The sequence below is a fragment of the Branchiostoma lanceolatum genome, chromosome 3 (assembly GCF_035083965.1).
Source record: "Branchiostoma lanceolatum isolate klBraLanc5 chromosome 3, klBraLanc5.hap2, whole genome shotgun sequence".
Classification (NCBI taxonomy): Eukaryota; Metazoa; Chordata; class Leptocardii; order Amphioxiformes; family Branchiostomatidae; genus Branchiostoma; species Branchiostoma lanceolatum.
The window spans coordinates 2,710,621-2,730,000 of record NC_089724.1 but is presented as its reverse complement, the minus strand read 5'-3'; the positions used below and the strand labels follow the sequence as shown (position 1 = coordinate 2,730,000).

The following is a 19,380-nucleotide window of genomic DNA, read 5'->3' as shown; positions in this document are numbered from 1 at the left end:
CCCACCCTGCTCGATCGGCCGGGGGGCCAGTCCACCCCCCTGCACCTGGCTTCGCGCAACGGACACAAACCTGTGGTGCAGGTCTTGCTGGAGGCCGGCATCGACGTCAACAAGACGGTAAGTTTCGGTATCGAGGGTTCTCACCAGGATTTTTTCACAGCGTAGTCTGGAGACATCTTATTGCGCCAACGCCGCATGGCGAGCGCTGGAAAGGTGAGGACTGCAGGGGCGAGTGTTATAGGGGGGGTCTAAGGCATCCTCCCCCGGAATGTTTTGGAATTTATAAGGAAGATATTTAAAATACTGCTTTGTCATTAGAAAAAATACAGAAACTCAATACATGATTAACCCCACTGGATTGTACCAGTACATGACTTGTATATCAAAGACTTTTGCTCGCCCTTATTGTATTTAATTAAGTAATTAGGATGTTACTATAATAAGTTTTAATTCTATACCTCTATTTTGTACTTTGTTTAATAGTCATTGCCATACATGAACATTGTACCATGTACAATTGTCGGGCAATAAAGTTTTCTGTGTTAACGTTACAAAACTGTTGTGTTTCAGACTGAGAACGGCTCTGCCCTGCACGAGGCTGCTCTCTGTGGGAAGGTGGACATAGTCAGACTGCTGCTGGACTGTGGTAGGTATCAATCAATCAACCGATCAATCAATCAATCAATCAACCAATCAATAAATCAATAAATAAATAAATAAATAAATCAATCCAACTTCTGCTGGACTGTGGTAGGTCATACAGGAGACTTTATTTTAACAAACTCGCTCAGTGCAAGGCCGAAGGCGGCCACTCCTCTAAGCACTGAACTAATTGTTACTGTAGCAGTATCTCTTCGCCCTAGGCCAGAGACATCACTGCTCGAGACAAGCATGACTTCACTGACCCATTAGGAGAAGAAGGGGTTACGAACTAAGGCTACTTGGGAAATTCCCTACCCCATTTAGGCCAGTATGTGTCGATCCACTCAAATCGAGCATGCCCCTACCCTTTTTCGAAAGATGTAGTGGGTTCTTTTAAGTGCCCAAGGTGTGACTCTCCTCAAACACGGGGCCTCCATCCTCCAACTTAACTAATGGTTTTTAATTCAGTTTGTTAAACTGCAACAAACCAATAAACATGACTTGTAGACATCTTGAATCATCTTTAATCTATTTATATTTTATCTTCCCCTTTCTGCTCCAGGTGTGGATCCCCTGATCCAGGACAAATCTGCACAGACGGTTCTGGATCTGCTGGCGGGGATCCCCAAAGCTTCTGAGATCACCAAGCTGATCAAAGGTACATTTGTACGACCTCTACAGGGATTTTTCACGACCTCTACAGGGCGTCTTCGAATTCTCTGATGACTTTGCACAAAGTGTATACTATTAGATTAGATAACAGTATTCTGTTCCTTGCAACTTCTCATGTCTTTCCATATCTAACATCAAATCAGACAAAGTCACAGTCATTCTCACATCATCACTCAGTCTCTGTCTCTCCTGAACTCTTCTTCGCTGCACAGAAGTCAGATCTAACAATAATGATCCACCTTCCAAGCCCAGTCTGCGTAAGTCTGCTCTCTTCCGTTCTCAGTCTTCTAACTAGCATGCTTTCAATCTTCAGTCTTTCGATCTTTATTCGTTTAAAATGACATTGTAGAAATACACATAATTTATTCAAGAATGTACATATACTCATGAATTGTGTTGATCTTACAAATCGTGCAAGAACCAAGTAGAAAACTGGACACATTTAACACAACAACACTATAACACAGTCTGCAATTGAAGAGAGAATTTTGTTGTACAGTCTGTAGCTCCAAGCTAAGGGGACACTGATCCATGCTTTCAAACAAGTAACTTGATCTGTTTCCCCTAGATAGTCTTTGAAATCAGCTTCTTTTTCTCCCTTAGTTTTTTGAAGTGCTGGATCTTCAATCTTTCAGTCTTTATTCGTTTAAAACCAACATTGCAGATTCTTCTTGCCTTTAGTGCCCACGGTCGTGATGGCGACCATTTTGGCATGTTGGGAAAGTCATGTAAAGTGCCTCTCCTAAGGGCACAAGATCGTTGACACGGCAGGATTCGAACCCGGGACCACTTGGTTCTGAGCGGAACACGCTGCCGTTGCGCCACACGACCCCAGATTCTGAAATACACATAATTTATATGTAAGAATTTGCTATATGTACTCATGAATTGTGTTGATCTTACAAATCATGAGAAAACTGGACACCAGGTGTAGTAGTAGTCCACTGTTTTTGTATTAGGTAACAAAATGTAACTTGATCGGTTCCCCCCAGACCACATGAACAAGCTGTGCCTACCGATCGGAAGCCTGGACTCCGCCCGCGACGCCGTGACGGACAGCTCGCCGGAACAGGTCAACCTTCCATCTATTCCACCACAATGCTATAGATTATACTAGACCATTCCCCCTACGATTTCATTATGACAATGTTTTTATATATTTGCATGGTAGTTATTGAGTCCAATGATTTTATACTGTATTATTATGCATTGTATTGTATTGTATTAACTATGTATGTATTATGATAGTGTAATGATTCTATTGCAGGTTATGTACTGTTGTATGTTTGTCTGTATTTGTGGGTCAGCCGTTACCAGCGAGAGCTGCCTAGGCTTACCCAGTGTAATGATTTGTCTCATTGTCAATAAATACAAAATTAATACAAATACAGGTTCAGAGTCCGTACGACAATGTGCCGCAGCCTCTCCCCAGCCCATACCACAACCTGGGAGACGATGACGGCGTTCCCGGGCCTCCCCCGCGAACGCTGTCGTCTTCGGATGACGAGAACTTGTACGACGAACCACCGATCGAACTCTTCAGGGGCAGGGAAGACAAGGTAATTGATAAACGCACATCTTTCTATTGTCTTCCCGAGACCACTTTCACTTATTTTGTCTTCTCAAGGTTCGAGACCACTTTCACTTATTTTGTCTTCTCAAGGTACGAGACCACTTTCACTAATTTTGTCTTGAAGTTCTCCAGTTTTAGAATTTTTTACTTTCTAATGTTTTCTTCAGGTCCGAGATCATTTTCACTTTTCTTGGTCTTTTCAAGGTTTGAGATCAGTTTCACTTTTTTTGTCTTCTCAAGGCCACCTTCAGACCTCAAGACCACTTAAAGGGCACTGCCAATTTTTTTTGTCTACTCAAGGTTCAAGTCCACCTTCACTTTTTGTATCTTCTCCAGCAGGTCGAGGATCGCCACAGCGAGAGCTCCTTGGGAAGCGCCTACGAGCTCCTGTCTGAAGCGATGTCACTTTTTGTGTCTTCTCAAGGCCACTTTCAGACATCAAGACCACTTTCACTTATTCTGTCTTCTCCAGCAGGTCGAGGAGCGCCACAGCGGGAGCTCCTCGGGAAGCGCCTACGAGCTCCTGTCCGAAGCGATGTCCGGGCAGCCGCGGCGAAGCCTCGTCTTCAAGTTCGACCAGTCACCGACCTCGGACGGCGGGGCATCCACACCGCTCAGTCCAACGGGTTACAGCCAGGTTGGCATATGATGTCAAAGAATTCTTTTAGGTCTCAGAAGAATATGTTCCGTAAATTCTCTTATGGTTCATCTCTTTGTCACTAAATACACCCCGACCAATCAAACCTCTTTGAAACTCAGATTCGAATCAGCCATGACCCGACAAATTGCTTCCTAGCTTGCTTTAACGACTAAATCTGGCAAAACAAACAGCCAGTGAGATGCTGGAAGGTGTCAGCTTTTAAAAGATGTTTTCAGATTGACACTTTTTGCACTTTGGAAATGATAGGAGCTGACCGCGATATAACGTTTGAAAAAAAATGTTTCTACTACTAACAGTAACTTTTCTTTAAACGTTAAATCACGGTCCTCTTCTATCATTTGCAAAGTGCAAAAATTGTATTTTTGAGCAATGTATTGACAAAATAAATCATTCATCTTCATCAGCCTCCGACGCCGGACCACCCCCCGCCCTCGGCCAACACCGCCGAGAACACCATCCATCAGAGGTTCTTCCCCCTCCCGGGAAACGGCAAACTCCAGGAAAGGGCGTCAGGAAACGCAGGGACTGTCACAGACGGGCACAGGGATATCCCTGCGCAGGGCAGCTATGAGCAGACAGAGCAGTCAGACACAAGCAGGCACGAGGATTCAGTTGCAATGGGCAGGAGTGAAGTAACAGAGGGTACAGATGGAAGTCAGCCATTAGACAGGCACAAGAACAATGGTGCAAAGGACAGCCTCGCACCGCCCGAGGTGAGCCCTGTGTGGAAAAGGTTGTCCCAGGAGGAAGCCAAGCAGAAACTTAAAGAAACACTTGCAAAGAAGCAGGCACAGAAAGCAGCGGACAGCCGCGAGAGGACGGACGGGGATGAAGGGGATACGGTGGAAGAGTCAGAGAAAGAAAAGTTAGGTTTGAATCTGGCTGAGGAGAATTCTTTAGCACAAATTCCTGAGGAAGCTCCAACCAATCAGGGCTCTCCCAGGAAGGAGGCTGTTCCAGCAAGTGGGCTCACTCCCTCTGACCTGAGCTCGGCAAGCTCCTCCACGAGCTTCGAGAACATCCCGGGCCACCAGTGGGACAGCACCAGCGAGTCAGCCTCCTCAAGGTCGGGCTCAAGGTCAGAGACAGTGGAAAACTTGGCTGAACTCTCCAGGACTACAGAACGCTCCGACAGCGAAATCCCAGATGACAAGAGCGCAGTCAGCCTCCAGATATCGAGAGTAGGGTTGAACGCAGAGAGTGACAGGTCGGAGGCCGAGGGTCAAGTCGTAGGTCATAGGTTATCTGAAGGTGAGCTGCAAGACACGACCTTGACGGATCTGACCAGCGTGACGAGCATGGACAGCCTCAGCGCCCTGTCCAGCCCCGCCGCCGAGGATCTCGCGGTTGCCGCGGAGACGGTTGCCATGGAGACGGTTGCCACGGAAACAAACTCGGTGCATGTGGAGAAGACGATGGTGGTGGAGTACCGTCCTGAGTCGGCGGAGATCGTTCGAAGACGTGGCGCGGGCGCCGCGGAGGGAGAGATCTTGCCGGCCAGCACGGAGAAGCTACTGCAGGACCTGCAGCCATTCGCCGGTAATTATTAAGGGGGTCATTTTTGTTTCAGATACTGTAATTCTTGTTTCTTTCACTGTAACTTTAAGTTCACTGTCACCTCTGTACCGTGACCTTATCATCACAGTGAAAAAGCCTGTTATTATTTATGATTCCTTCACACATCCGTTCTGTAAATCACTTGACGCCACTGTGAAGTTAAAGTTCAGTGAATAATGTCCATTATTTTTACACTGTGAAATTTTGCTACCGTGAACTTAAAGTGAATTACAGTACTGTGATACCGTTAAGTAGCGTGGCTGTCTCTAGCCATTCGCTGGTGAGGAGATCGTTAGGTTGAGACCTCCGAATGTAATGTCATCAGGTTGGTAGAACATACATTGAATTTCTCAGTGTCTATCATGGGTGGAAAAAATGTCACCATGTCTAGTTATTATGAGTTGATGGTGGTGAACAAGTACTAAACCAAGTTTCTTTGCTGTAACATAATGGATGTTTCCAGTTTTCCGACGTTTACCAAAATCTTACATTGACTTTAACTTAGAGTCCAAATGTATGCATGTGCTGTTATATGTTTTGTTTAACCTTAACTTGCATGTGCAGTCTTTTCGTATCATGTAATTAGTAAAAGCTTAATGTGACACATGTTTTCACCTGTCTCTTCCACTTTCATCTTGTAAACAACCTAGGAGAGAGTGAATGTAAGTATTTACAAGTTCCCCACTTCTCCATCGTCACCTTCTTCTTACTCTGTGATCAGACTGAGTGTCTTAGTAGCGGTGAACATGTAACAATGCAAGAACTGAAGCCAACTACAACTTTACAACTTTACAACTTTATTCAAATATGCAGACTGGCAGGATATCCCACTGGATATCCTGAACTGTTCTGACAATAACAATTGTCGGTTCACTAGTCATTATATACAAAATACCGGTCACAGTTCAATTTGATCTAAAATGTCCTTGAACTATAAAATAATTGCAAGCTTGTGTGCGTGGCATCAAGAATAAACCGTCGGACAGGAATGACGAGTTTAGATAGCCATAAATATACATGTTAGGACAATTTAAAGTTCAATACAATTTAAAAACGATGGTTTTTACCACATTACACGTTTATAAGTTCAGGAAAGTGACTGGTTGTACAGTTTTGTGGCATGAAACAGAAACGAGTTCTTCAGCCGTTCGGTCCTACGAGTAGGTAGAGTTCTATGGTTATGGTTTCTGAAGGTGAAAATAGAGGGTTGGGAGGAAAACTGACTAAATCATTATGTTTTCTCCTGAAACTACGTAACTATACATGACTGTGAACCATTAGGTGGGATCATGTGGTGTAACCCAGTGGTCCCGGGTTCGAATCCCCTGACGCCACCACTATTGTACGCTGAATAGGGAAAGACACTTTATACGACTTTCCTTACCCCACCCAGGTGTAGAAATGGGTATGTTGTTCTCTGTACGTGGCTCTATCAGTTATGAAAACTTGAGTGCAGTGCCACACCATCCTTGTCTGTCTGTCTGTCCAGACAAACATTCGATACAGACTTTCCCCTTTGACTTGATTTTCCTGTATACATTATATGTTCCAGTTCAGTATCTTTCTAAAATTCAGACAAGAAGCAAGATAAATTGGTCTGCGCCTGCAGGGCTCGAAATAGTGGGTGCATGTGCACCCAGTGCACCCAAAATTGGAGCTGTGCACCCAATTTTTGACTGTGGGTGCACTGGTGCACCTAAATATTTTTTGTAGCCAATAGGGTAAAGGCACTATTGTACACTAGTATACAGAATATTCTTGAAATGTAAATATAAAAAACAGCATAACTTTTTGCTGTACTTTATTTAATGAATTATTTGTTTGAAATTTTGAAGTTAGCTATAGAATTACAGATTGAAGTTCTAAGAAAGGCAGCAGCGTTAAACTTGTAATTATGTTCTGAAGAACATTCAACTTTATTTTATCTGGTGCACCCAAAATTCTTTCTGTGCACCCAATTTCTTGACTTGGGTGCACCAGTGCACCTATTCCCAAAGATGAATTTCGAGCCCTGGCCTGGGTAAACTTTTTTTTGTGGTCAGGAAAGCCAAAAGTCTTTGTGTGTCATGTTTACCTGAAGTCACAAGTGTGACAACAAACATCACAGGACGGCCAATTACTGGGAAAGATCAACTCTCTTATTCAGTCTGCCTTTTTCTGTCCAACACTTTCTCCAGTTTGGTACCCATGTTGCCCTTATTTTGCTACTTTGACCAGCATCAGAGGCCTTTTTAGCAAAACAAATATCTCTCAGTCTCAAGATCTCTCTGTGGTGTATGGTGTATGTCGATGATCTTCTAAAATTTTGTGGGTATTTCTAATTCCTACTGTTTATATCTTTCTGTTTCTTGCTGTCAATTCTTTGTACATGTGTGCTTGTGCGTGCAATAGAACAAGCTACAAAAGCTGACAATAATCATGGTTGTTTTTATTTATATTGAGTTCTTCTTATTTGAGTTACACAACCACAATTCATTGTTTTTCTCTGCTAATGTTTCTGTGAGCCGTGTCATGCCTTCAACTTAGACATTATGTTACCAGTGCAATACATTGTGTATGTATCACACAGGGCATGCATATTTTGTACTATGAACTACAATAATTTATTGTAGCTTATTCTCCTGTGTTCTCCCCAGCCCTATGCCACGGCTCCAACCCCAAGACGCAGAGCCGCGTCTCGTCGATCCTGTATGAGTCAGTGCTGAAGCAGGAGATGGCAAACGAAGGTACGATTCATGTCTCGTTTGCTTTTCAGTTAACCCCAAGTAGAGTATTAATCCACGTCTCTGTGTGTACGTGAGTGCATGTGAGTGTGGTTGTGTGTGTAGGGCTGCGTACCTAAACACCGGATCTGAACTGGACTTAAAGTTCTGTGTGTGTGACTGTTTGGCCTGACCTCCCTCACAAAACCCGCGAAACAGCCGGCCTTTGCGTGCTATACACACACACAATGCTATTTTTTTCCAGGGAATACTCTATCCCGGTTATAACCGGGCACGGTACACAGGGCATGCTTCTGTATCCCTGATATATCTGGGCCTGGCAACTTAAGGGTTTTAATTTGTAATGATCTCCTTTCCTGGGCAGGGTCTGAATCAGAGCTGACGTCCACCGAAGATCGGGACAGCGCGAGTTCCGACGCGTCGCCCTTCCCCTCCCCCAGCCCGACGTCCCCGGGCATGCCAGACTTCGACGCCATCATCACCCAAATTCGAAAATAAATTTCATAAATGTTTGACCCCTGACCTCCCTCACTAAACCCGCGAAACGGCCGGCGGCCCTAACCCCCCTGAATTCCACGTTTCGTGCGCTACACACACGCAATGCAGTTTTCTGTATCCCTGATATAACCAGGCCTTGCAGCTTAACGGTAACTTACTTTATCTCCTTTTCCTCTGAAGACTCTGAATCGGAGCTGACGTCCACGGAAGATCGGGACAGCGCGAGTTCCGACGCGTCGCCGTTCCCCTCCCCCAGCCCGAGCTCCCCGAGCATGCCGGACTTCGACGCCATCATCACGGAGACGGCGGAGCTCAATGCCGACAGCAACGGCGCCAGGGAACGGGAGGACAGCGGGTTCGAGCAGCCCGTGGACGAAACAGCCGAATGGGACCAGGTAGGAAACTTGGATACTTTGATTCTTCATTAAGAAATGAACTGTATAAGAAAGAAATGAACTGTTACAGTATAAGCTTGTAGAAAACCTATTTCCCTACTTCACACATTTAAGTACTGTACAAAAATTCATATTCCTAATGCGACTAGACAAACCTCCCATTGAAAACATGTCTGTTCTTTTATACTTACTATAACCGAAAAGCGAGGAGAAGTAGAATTTATCTAATGATAGTCATATTCTTTTGTACTTGTTATTTTGTTTTATTGTGACCTTTACTTAGCCAAGTGTGGCAGAAATGTGCAATAAAGGTCTTCATTCATTCATTCATTTAGAGAATTAGCCAACATACAAGATTTGCAAGCAGCTAATCTTCCTGGACATAAAACACATAAGACATACAAACTACATAAAAGTCATTACAGCCAGCCTAATATTGACATTCTACATTTTGTACATCAGATCAAATCGACTGGTTTATGTACATTGAGAAGCTCCTGCCAAAACTCAGACTTACTAGCAGATTGAACACTATAAGGCAAACTGTTCCATATACAAAATATAGATATGGACCTGTACATGTCAAGTCTTTTTGGTTTCAATAGTCTGTACGTGTAGGAAACTTAGGCCTGAAAATGTACATGTATGCCTGTTAGAGCTGTGTACCGGTACACTGTACCGATACAGTACCGGGTACAATCAATTAGGTACAGGTCCAAAATACCTGACCCTGCTGTATCGGTACTGGACCTGACTCAGGGGATGGCCACTTTGACAGATAAAATTACTATGAAATTACCGTGGCAGTGCTCTAAAGCCACTCTGAAGCACAGAAAACACATTTGCAAGGCTGGAGTAAAATTTTCATCTGTGTTTCCCTGAAAATAATACCTAGCACGATCAAATATTATGTTTTTACCGGTTCAAACATGCTTTTGTCCCTATTGAAAATCTAGCATTTTCCGAACAAGCAGTTTAGGTACAGGTTCAGGTCCGGACCTGTACCTTAACCCGTGTACCTGTACCTGTACCTAAAATTTGTTTAGGTACACAGCTCTAATGCCTGTGGATGGAATGGTTGTAAGGGCCTGAGAGCTAGGAAAAAAGGGTTGACCATGTGTTTGCTTGCAAATGTTACCTTTGCTAGGTTTTTTACTGTTTATTTCTTAGATTGCCAACATCATGTCGTCGTTTGGCGGTGGCCTGGTGAGGGAGTCCTTCTACTCCGCTAAGCTGGAGGGCAACTTCCAGCAGCTCATCCGAGGTGAGAAGAGTTTCTGATATTTTTGAAAGTGATTGTTATCTCAAACCAGTTTAGCTCACAGAAGAGCTGTTCTTCCACTGGTGTTGACAGAGAAGACAGACGATGCATGTATGTACAGTATTTACAGGTTCATTGTACCAGCCTGAGAGAAACAATCAACAGTTGACCATGGCTTTACATCCTGTCCTTATAAGTACTGCAACCCTTTCCAGTAGCATAATGCATGTTGGATGAGCGACACAGCTGGGATTCAACCAAATCCGCACAAGCTATGAGCATTGGGAGATACAGTAAGCACTGTTACAGTAATATGTTGAACTAGACACCTTTTCGGTTCTTGCCCCCGCGCAGGCGTTTCCAACCCCCGGCGAGTGGCAGCTAAGCATGTGTGTGCGTACATTTGTGTGACACGTTTCTGATTCCCGCCCTCCCGCAGGTGTCTCCAACCCCCGCACGGTCGGCGAGTGGCTGCAGCTGCTGGACCTGCAGCAGTACGAAAACGTATTCGTCAGCCACGGCTTCGACAACCTCAAGTTCATGGTCAGTAAATTTCACATCCTCCTAGGCAGGGCAGACCATTTTGTTTGTTTCGCACAACTGGTAAACCACCTTAATGTCCCATCCAAGAGGATGCCCCTAGCCAAAGCTATTCAATTTCACCGTACTCAATTTTACCTGTCAGTGAGTCATGTGAAGAAATAGGTATAGAGTGCTTTTCCAAAGGGTCAGACATTGCGCATGTTAGCTTTTAGCGTGTTCACCTAATTTTCCCTCTTTTTGATACATTTATTATCATCACCACCAAGCTCAAATGTACATGGGCAGGGGAAAAACACCCTGAATAATGATTGCAGAGTTTGCTGACAATTTTGAACATGAAACAAAAGCAAAATATACACATCACGTACCAAGCAATTAATATCAGAAGTACACAAACTGTACAGTCCATTCTTGAAGCGAGGAAACCACAAAACGTGGTTTGGTGACTGTCAATAGTAAGTGAACAGTTCCCTATTATGACAGTTAAAAGTGACTCTTGAATTGTTATTTAGGGAGGAAGCATCTTGGAGGACCAGGACTTGGTAGAAATGGGCGTGGTCGACCCCGCCCACCGCGAAGCCATCCTCTCGGCCACGGCGTCCCTCCCCACCCTGCTGCCCATGGGGGAGGGGGAGGGGGAGCACCACTCCCCCGTCCCAGAGAGCATAGAGGAGTGGTTGGAGTCCCTAGAGCTGTTGGAATACGGGGAGTACTTCACCAAGCATGGCGTCATCTCCATGGAAAGGGTACGCAAAATGTGGGAGGTCGAACTCAACGTGAGTTGTTTTTTTTGTGCCTATTGTAGATTCATTTATTCAAGATTTACAAGACTTAAGTGTAGTATGTTAAATGTGGGGAATACTTCACCAAATATGGCGTCATCTCCATGGACAGGGTGCGCAAAATATGGGAGGTGGAACTCAACGTAAGTTGTTTTTTTTGTGCCTAATATATATATATATTGTAGATTCATTTATTCAAGATTTACAAGACTTAAGTGTAGTAGGTTAAATATGGGGAGTACTTCACCAAGTATGGTGTCATCTCCATGGACAGGGTGCGCAAAATGTGGGAGGTCGAACTCAACGTAAGTTTTTTTTTTATGCCTGATATATATATTATATTGTAGATTCATTTGTTCAAGATTTACAAGGTAAGTGTAGTAGGTTAAATATGGGGAGTACTTCACCAAGTATGGTGTCATCTCCATGGACAGGGTGCGCAAAATGTGGGAGGTCGAACTCAACGTAAGTTTTTTTTTAATGCCTGATATATATATTATATTGTAGATTCATTTGTTCAAGATTTACAAGACTTAAGTGTAGTAGGTTAAATATGGGGAGTACTTCACCAAGTATGGTGTCATCTCCATGGACAGGGTGCGCAAAATGTGGGAGGTCAAACTCAACGTAAGTTTTTTTTTTATGCCTGATATATATATTATATTGTAGATTCATTAATTTTGTTCAAGATTTACAAGGTAAGTGTAGTAGGTTAAATATGGGGAGTACTTCACCAAATATTGGCGTCATCTCCATGGACAGGGTGCGCAAAATGTGGGAGGTGGATTTTTTTGTGCCTAATATATAATATATTATATATTGTAGATTCATTTTTATTCAAGATTTACAAGACTTAAGTGTAGTATGTTAAATGAGGGGAGTGCTTCACCAAATATGGCGTCATCTCCATGGACAGGGTGCGCAAAATGTGGGAGGTGGAACTCAACGTAAGTTGGTTTTTTTTGCGCCTGATATATATATATATATATTGTAGATTCATTTGTTCAAGATTTACAAGACTTAAGTGTAGTATGTTAAATGTGGGGAATACTTCACCAAAAATGGTGTCATCTCCATGGACAGGGTGCGCAAAATGTGGGAGGTGGAACTCAACGTAAGTGAAGATTGTTTTTTGTTGTTGTTTTTTTGCTCATGATATTGTAGATTTATTTGTTCAAGATTTACAGGACCTGGGGTAGTATTTTAGATGTTGGAAATACACCAAACACAGAGTCATCTCTATATATCATATAATATATATATATATATATGGTGTGTGGGTACATAGGTACTGACTCAGAGGTCCCATTATGTATATTAGGAAAGATGGTGATTTTGGTCACCGTAGCAGTACTTTTTGTTATGTTTTGCAGGTGTTGGAGATCACTACGTTGGGCCACAGGAAGAGAATCCTGGCGTCTATTGGCGAGCGCGAACGGGACGAGATGCCTGAGGAGATGTCACCTGAGGAGACCACGGTAAATCCCTTAGTACCTTAGTACCCCAATTTTTGCTTTGACTTTTTTTAAAAAGTAAAAAAAAAAGAACTTAATTATGATGATTCATATAGAACAAGACATTACGTTGATACTGCAGTGTATCAAAGGGGCTTAAGCCTGCTACAGTTGTATCTCTGATTGTTTTTGGATGCAGCATTTGTTCGATATTGCAATCATCTGCGACTTTCAATATTTAGAATTGCCGCCATCTCAAAATGTCTTCACAAACTATGGTCTCCTTCAGATGTTGAGATAAGTGCTGAGTGCGTATATGCAATTCATAATGAAGTTAAGACATTATACAGTATAACGAAGGGGCTTGAGCCTGCTATCTCTGATTGTTGTCCTTTGTAAAGATTTTTGACTCAGCATTTGTTTGATATTCCAGTCATCTATGACTTTCAATATATAGACTTGCTCTCTAAATGTCTCCAAAACCCTTGGACCTCCTTCAGGTGTGGAGCACAAGTCCTCTTTCCAAGACGGCGACCGAGTCCCTGCCCTCCCCGCCCCCCTCCCCCATCCAGGAGGTCGACCTCTTCAAGGACTACACCAATGTCAAGTCCAAGTACCAGCCCACCGTTCCGCCCCGGCCGACTTCCGGGGGTAACACGTCGCCGCGTCCACCCATCCCACCCAAACCCTCCAGGAGACAGGTAAGGACAGGATAGCAAAGTTCTTAAAGCCCCGGATACACATACACTAGGGGTGGATACCGGTTCGGCTTAATAAGGTCCAAGTCCAAGTTAAGGTCCAGACATTTAGGTTCAGGTCCGGACCTGAACCTGGACCTGATCCTGCCCAGTTGATGTTTTGTTTTATTAGACCAATACATGTATTAAGCATAGAGAATTAATACTGACACGCACGACTATAAAAGTTCTTAAAGCCCCGGATACACATAGTCGAACATGGCTCCGCATCCCCCCTTACCCACCAGGAAACAGGTAAGGACAAATTAAGTGAAAGAAAGTGATCTCGATCCAGTTTAGCTCACTGAAGAGCTGTTCTTCCCCTGGTCGTGACCAAGAAGTACTTTTGTACAGTATTTACAGGGAAATTCCCCTAGCTCTTTTTGACAAGCACAACGAACAGTGGACCACGTTTTAACGTCCCTTTATAATGTCTGCGACCCTTTCTGATAGCGTGCATGTCGGGTGTTCAAGCCTTTTGACAGGTTTTCGTCCTGCCCCCTGCTCCTTTCTTATTTACCTGAGTATATCATTTTGTGCGTGCAAATAAAGTTAACATAGTCTCTACCAGACTAACTACGCCAGGGTTTCACTTGCAAGGCCCTAAACGGGCGAAATGTGATCTTCACTGTGGACTGACTCTACTGGCTAATTATTCCTTTTGCTGCCGAATTCTACGATTCAAACGCCCGTAAGAGGGCCTGGTGGAGGCTAAAGTTAACACACCAAAGAACAAATGAACAACAAGTGTTTGTTAACTTGAATGTTTCCCCCAGGCCCCCCTGCCAGCGGAAGACCCGGAGTTGGTCCTGAGAGCGCCAAACGAGGCCACAACGACCGCGCCGATTCGTAGCTGGAGACACACCCCGGACGTTCTCATCAAGGGGCACTGTAACTACATGGCTCATGTAGGTCACAAAACTTGATCCGATAGATCTGTGGGCACAGCTCGGTTGTAAGGGATTGTATTTGTCACATGTGGCGTCTGTGTGGCATAGTGGCAGAGCATCCGGCTATGAACCAATAAGACCCAGGTTCAATCCCCAGTGGAGTACCCAAACATGCCCGGACATGCACCCAGACGTTGTGCCCTTGGGAAAGGCACTTCTAACACATATTTCCCATGTCCTAAGCCCAACAGTAGGGTTTGAGAGAGAGACATGTACAGCCCTGGGAGCTTCAGTCATCAGCCTTAGGCAACAAACCGCTGTATGTATAAGAGGACACAAAAAAAGTATGTTAGGGTACCCCCCTGTACACAAAGCAATGAATCACCATTAGTGATGAAGCTCAGAAGTAATACCAGTAATTAGTAGTACTACAGCTTCAGCTATGGCTAAACTGTCCTATATCAGACTGACAGTCTCTGCCACTATTCCAAACCATGACATTTTATTTATTAATTGGTTTGGCTGTTTTGGACACACAGCCATGCAGGGCTGTCCAACTAGCCTGTTGCTATTACAAAGGGCTAGCCCTGCTGACAAGGACAGGACATCACAATGGAAATTTGACATGGACAGCATAACGAGCTATATATTCTGTACATGTACGTAAAAACTCAATTATACATGTATGAAGATGTTGTATTTTTCTGTTTGGTGCCAGTATTTGGGGTCGATGCTGGTGACCGACGTGAGAGGAACGGTGTCCACCAAACAGGCCTGTGCAAAAATGAAGGTGAGTAACGGATTAGCTTTCTATCTCAGCCAGATAAAACTTGTAGGTGGCCTCAGGTGTCACCAAATGCTACGCACGTTCTGCTTGAATCATGTCAGATCGAACATGGCTGTCGCCTGTGAGAGTAGTCTACTAACCCCTGCTGAAGTGTAGTACTTTAACCTCAGAGGCTATAGGAGACTTCTGTAACAGTTACAGTGACTGTAAGTTACAGTAATAGACTTAGCGTCATTAATTTTCTGTTTACACTCAGAATATAATAAGTTTATTGCAAATTCTTGCCCGAAGGCTAATTGCAAATAACATACTATTAGATAAAAGAACAGGGTACAAAATCAGTATAAAAGCGGCTAAACTAAATCATAAAAACGTCTATAACTAGTGAAGGGTTTGACTTCTCTTTTGTAAGCAATGGAAGATGTACATTTGTAATGTGACAGTCCCACCTTTTCTATAATTTATGGCTTTTTGGTAGTTAAAAGAAGAATAGTCTTTTCTTTGTCTGTAAGCTTAGAGAAATTGGGATAGCTATGAGAGCAGTATTTAAGAAAAAGTAGGCCTTAGTTTGCTGCAAAATTGATTTGATTTCTTTTATCCACAGAAATCGACTGAGCAGATGCAGAAGGTGCCGACCATCATCCTCTCCATCTCCTACAAGGGCGTCAAGTTCATCGACGCCAAGTCCAAGGTCAGTCTGGATATGTACAGTAGCATTGTCTAAGTTTGACATCTGTAGTTGTGTTTGACCTTATTAAGTGCCAATGGCTTGAATACTCCCGACCACTCCTCTTAAGCCCTTCAGAACCTTCCCAATAGCGCATTTATACACGGACTGGAAAAGGTTCACTATCCAAATCAAACAGTCTAAAGGCCAACATATTCCTTCACCACACAGTGAAGTTAAAACATGGATTCCTGTCACATGCGACTTTCTAACCCATCTTCAAGAGTTTTGGTTCTACATTACTCCATTTTGTACCCGCATCATAGACACCCGGGGGTAGCGGATAAATACTGTGTTCTAGATCTGTAACCTTGTTCAGCAGACATCTGTTTACTGCATGGATGCTGTACCTTTATTGGGGTTACAGTTGTCAGAGTTTTTGGAGACAATCGTTTGTTAGTTTGTATAGTAAAAATGATTGTCTTCAGTCAGCAAACATCTGTTTACCTGGCCTTACTCAATGTTGATGTCCGCAGATGATGGTGAGCGAACACGAGATTCGGAACATCTCCTGCGCCGCACAGGACGCGAACGACCTTCACGTGTTCGCCTACATCACCAAGGACATGAAGACGGGGAAGCACTACTGTCACGTCTTCAGCGTCAACAGCCAGGTAGGTTTTCACTTGCAAGTTCATCTGTTTTCAAATTGCTAGAAATAAAGGGAAAGGAAAGTGATGTTGATCCAGTTTTAGCTCACTGAAGAGCTACATGTTGTATTCTTCCACTGGTGGTGACAGGGAAGGCAGACTCTATGTACAGTATTTACAAGATTGAAAGGGAAATTCCCCTAGCTCATTTCGGCAAGCACAATGAACAAGGACTGCAAGTCAGTCAGAGTGAGTGAGTCAGCATGGCTTAAATCAAAACCCTTTTTTCTGCCCCCGTGACAGAGAAGGAAGATGCTATGTACAGTATTTACAGTCAGAGTGAGTGAGTGAGTCAGAGCGATTGTATCAAAGTGAGTGAGTGAGACAGAGTAAGTGAATTGGTGAGTAAGTCAGCGTGGCTTAAATCAAAAACCTTTCTCCCGCCCGCAGGACCTCGGGTACGAGATAATCCTGACGCTGGGCCAGGCGTTCGAGATCGCCTTCCAGATGATCCAGCGCGAGAAGGCGAAGCGGTCGGCGCTGGCGATGGAACGCCAGCTGAGCAGTGGGAGCGACCGGTCCGCCAAGTGGTCCACCAGCAGCCAGGGGTCACAGGGGTCGCAGGTACGCACGGAACCTCTGGTTGCAAGCACTGAGGCAGCACGGGGGTTAGGGTTAGAGATCGTAGCTGAATTGGTGTTCCCATCAACACCATATCGAACATATAAAACCCCAGGCCTGTTCTATTTGGAACACCTTCGTCAAAAAAGGCGCAAGTAGGACAGAAATGGCACGTGTTAAGCCGGGTACGTATATCTGTGACAGGTTTTCCACTGCATTGGCTGCATTAAAAAGAAAACAGCTCGGGCACTCAAGGAGAGGGAGCTTGTAACACATTGCCAACTACTACAAAGTCCGGTGTACTCCATTGAGATTATTTCAGATGTTTCACTAACAAATTCTGAACAGAATTTACAAAATTTAATATGTAGATTTCCCTTCCAACCCAAGGAAGCCTCGGAGCAACTGTAAGATTTTAACTAAACGTTTATAAAACATTTACAAAAAGGAAAACAAATTCAAGGTTTCTAGATTAAGCTATTTGTGTTGTCAAATTGATAGATAAACACAAGAAATATTGAAAAAAAAGTATCTTCTCAAAAAAATTACATATTTCTCGGGGTTCCTGATTTGCTTACATCAAATTGTAGTGAATTTTTGCCCCTTTTTTCTCAGCCAGTCTTGTCTTGGACACCTCACATGTTGCCTCAGTGCATTTTAACTCCTATAACTTGTGCATGATTATAACAATTTTAACTTTCTCCCTTCTTAACAACTTCCATCATGGAAGATAGAACTGTCCTGTAACTTCTTCATTACCTGTTTAAGTACTTCTTACAGTTACATGTTGACTATGCAGAGTTTTTACTGTTTACTGCCTGTACAAAACGGCAAGAACTTCAGCAAAACTATTCACAGATGCAAGGACTTTGAGTTTGGCAAGGACTTTGAATTTTTCAGCCTTTAAAAGCTTTTTTCATCATCAAAGCTTTTTTGATAATGTGAATTTGTACTCATTTTTTTTACAGTATTATCCAGTCTCCAATTTTCTGCATTTTTAAAAGGACAGTGGCTCACATTAGCCCCTCATGCAAAAATGCCAAAAGTTCTGTAAAGTCAGCCTTTCTATCTATCTAATCTACAGTGTATCATCTATCTTTTCTCACATGGAACTCTACATGTATGTTTAGGATGTTACGTACCACACTTGGACTGTTGGGCTGTTGTACTAATGATTAGGTAAACCCGTCACCAGCAACCATACATATTATCATCTATCTTTTCTCACACAGAAGTGTACCCTGTATGTTTAGGAATTGTTACGTACCACACTTGGACTGTTGTACTAACGGTAGTTAAACCCGTCACCAGTTCCCCTGTAGTGTTCCCAGTCCCTCCCCTCCGAACGGCAGTCAACAAGTCGGGCGGAGCGTCGAAGGTAGTCGTTTCAGGTGTTCTACAGTATGTGTCCCACGCCGGGTTTTCTCCAAGATTCCTCTCTCCAGCCTGGGACCCGTCCTATAAGACCCGATTCACACTGGGAAATAGTCTTGACATACGACAACAACGTCTTTTCCTGGGTATGAGTCAGCCCTGCGTGTCCTACAACAGGCATTTATATGGCGCATACGGCTTCATTGTACGTTACATCCAAGGTGCTGTACGGGCCATAAGAATGCCTGCCATGCGACGCATGGAGCCAATTCACACCCAGGATGAAAAGGTGCCATGCACCAAAGACATACGTCGTTGTCGTACATACAGAAAATTTTTATTACTGTGAATCGGGTCAAAGACTAGCTCCAATCAAGTCCGTCAATCGTCTCCATGAAGAATACCAGAAGTATGGCACTCGTTAGTGGAGGATTGATTGGCATTTGATTATATTTGACTGAAATAAAAGCGAGAGCTCTGATTGGCTCTGAGTCGCATGGTCCTCTGTAAAAATCTGAGACTGGAGAAAACCCTGGTCCAACGTCCTGCTCAAGTGGCTTGTTCTGAAACATGCACTGTTGTCCTGTCCGCTTCGAAATACTGTGTGCATTTTTTTTTTCCTTCCTTTTCAATCTCCTGCTGCCCCGTTTAGAGGTACTTGGCGCCAATGTATAAATGTACCTTTGCTGTCTGTCTAATACAATGTACTTAGTTGTAATACAGTCAAACTTGCCCACAACGACCCAGGGGACCTGTAGGGTTCGGTCTTCTTTCTCTTTGCAAACAAATTTGAAGCAGAGGGACGACAAGACATAGACACGGATTTAGAAGTTCATGACTTTCGATTATTAATACATGTAAGTACTGGTATATGGAACATGTACGAGATACAT

General features: G+C 43.7%; 1 protein-coding gene across 10 annotated transcripts in view; it reads left to right on the top strand.

Annotated features, from left to right (window-relative positions):
* Positions 1-19,380, top strand: part of LOC136429681 (ankyrin repeat and SAM domain-containing protein 1A-like) — a 28,350-nt gene that overhangs the window by 7,834 nt on the left and 1,136 nt on the right. For 4 of the 10 annotated variants that reach the window (XM_066419607.1, XM_066419612.1, XM_066419613.1 and 1 more), the window contains 19 exons: positions 571-646; positions 1,205-1,300; positions 2,307-2,386; positions 2,706-2,873; positions 3,360-3,524; positions 3,953-5,087; positions 7,742-7,831; positions 8,507-8,721; positions 9,892-9,985; positions 10,422-10,525; positions 11,038-11,301; positions 12,681-12,785; positions 13,262-13,462; positions 14,275-14,406; positions 15,107-15,178; positions 15,780-15,866; positions 16,379-16,516; positions 16,943-17,116; positions 18,425-18,491. In XM_066419607.1, coding sequence (XP_066275704.1) covers positions 571-646; positions 1,205-1,300; positions 2,307-2,386; positions 2,706-2,873; positions 3,360-3,524; positions 3,953-5,087; positions 7,742-7,831; positions 8,507-8,721; positions 9,892-9,985; positions 10,422-10,525; positions 11,038-11,301; positions 12,681-12,785; positions 13,262-13,462; positions 14,275-14,406; positions 15,107-15,178; positions 15,780-15,866; positions 16,379-16,516; positions 16,943-17,116; positions 18,425-18,491 — 3,463 coding nt within the window. Of the gene's footprint in view, positions 118-570; positions 647-740; positions 751-1,204; positions 1,301-2,306; positions 2,387-2,705; positions 2,874-3,359; positions 3,525-3,952; positions 5,088-7,741; positions 7,832-8,506; positions 8,722-9,891; positions 9,986-10,421; positions 10,526-11,037; positions 11,302-11,438; positions 11,451-12,409; positions 12,422-12,680; positions 12,786-13,261; positions 13,463-14,274; positions 14,407-15,106; positions 15,179-15,779; positions 15,867-16,378; positions 16,517-16,942; positions 17,117-18,424; positions 18,492-19,380 lie in introns of those variants that run through there. The other 6 variants (XM_066419608.1, XM_066419609.1, XM_066419615.1 and 3 more) reach the window with 6 other exon arrangements.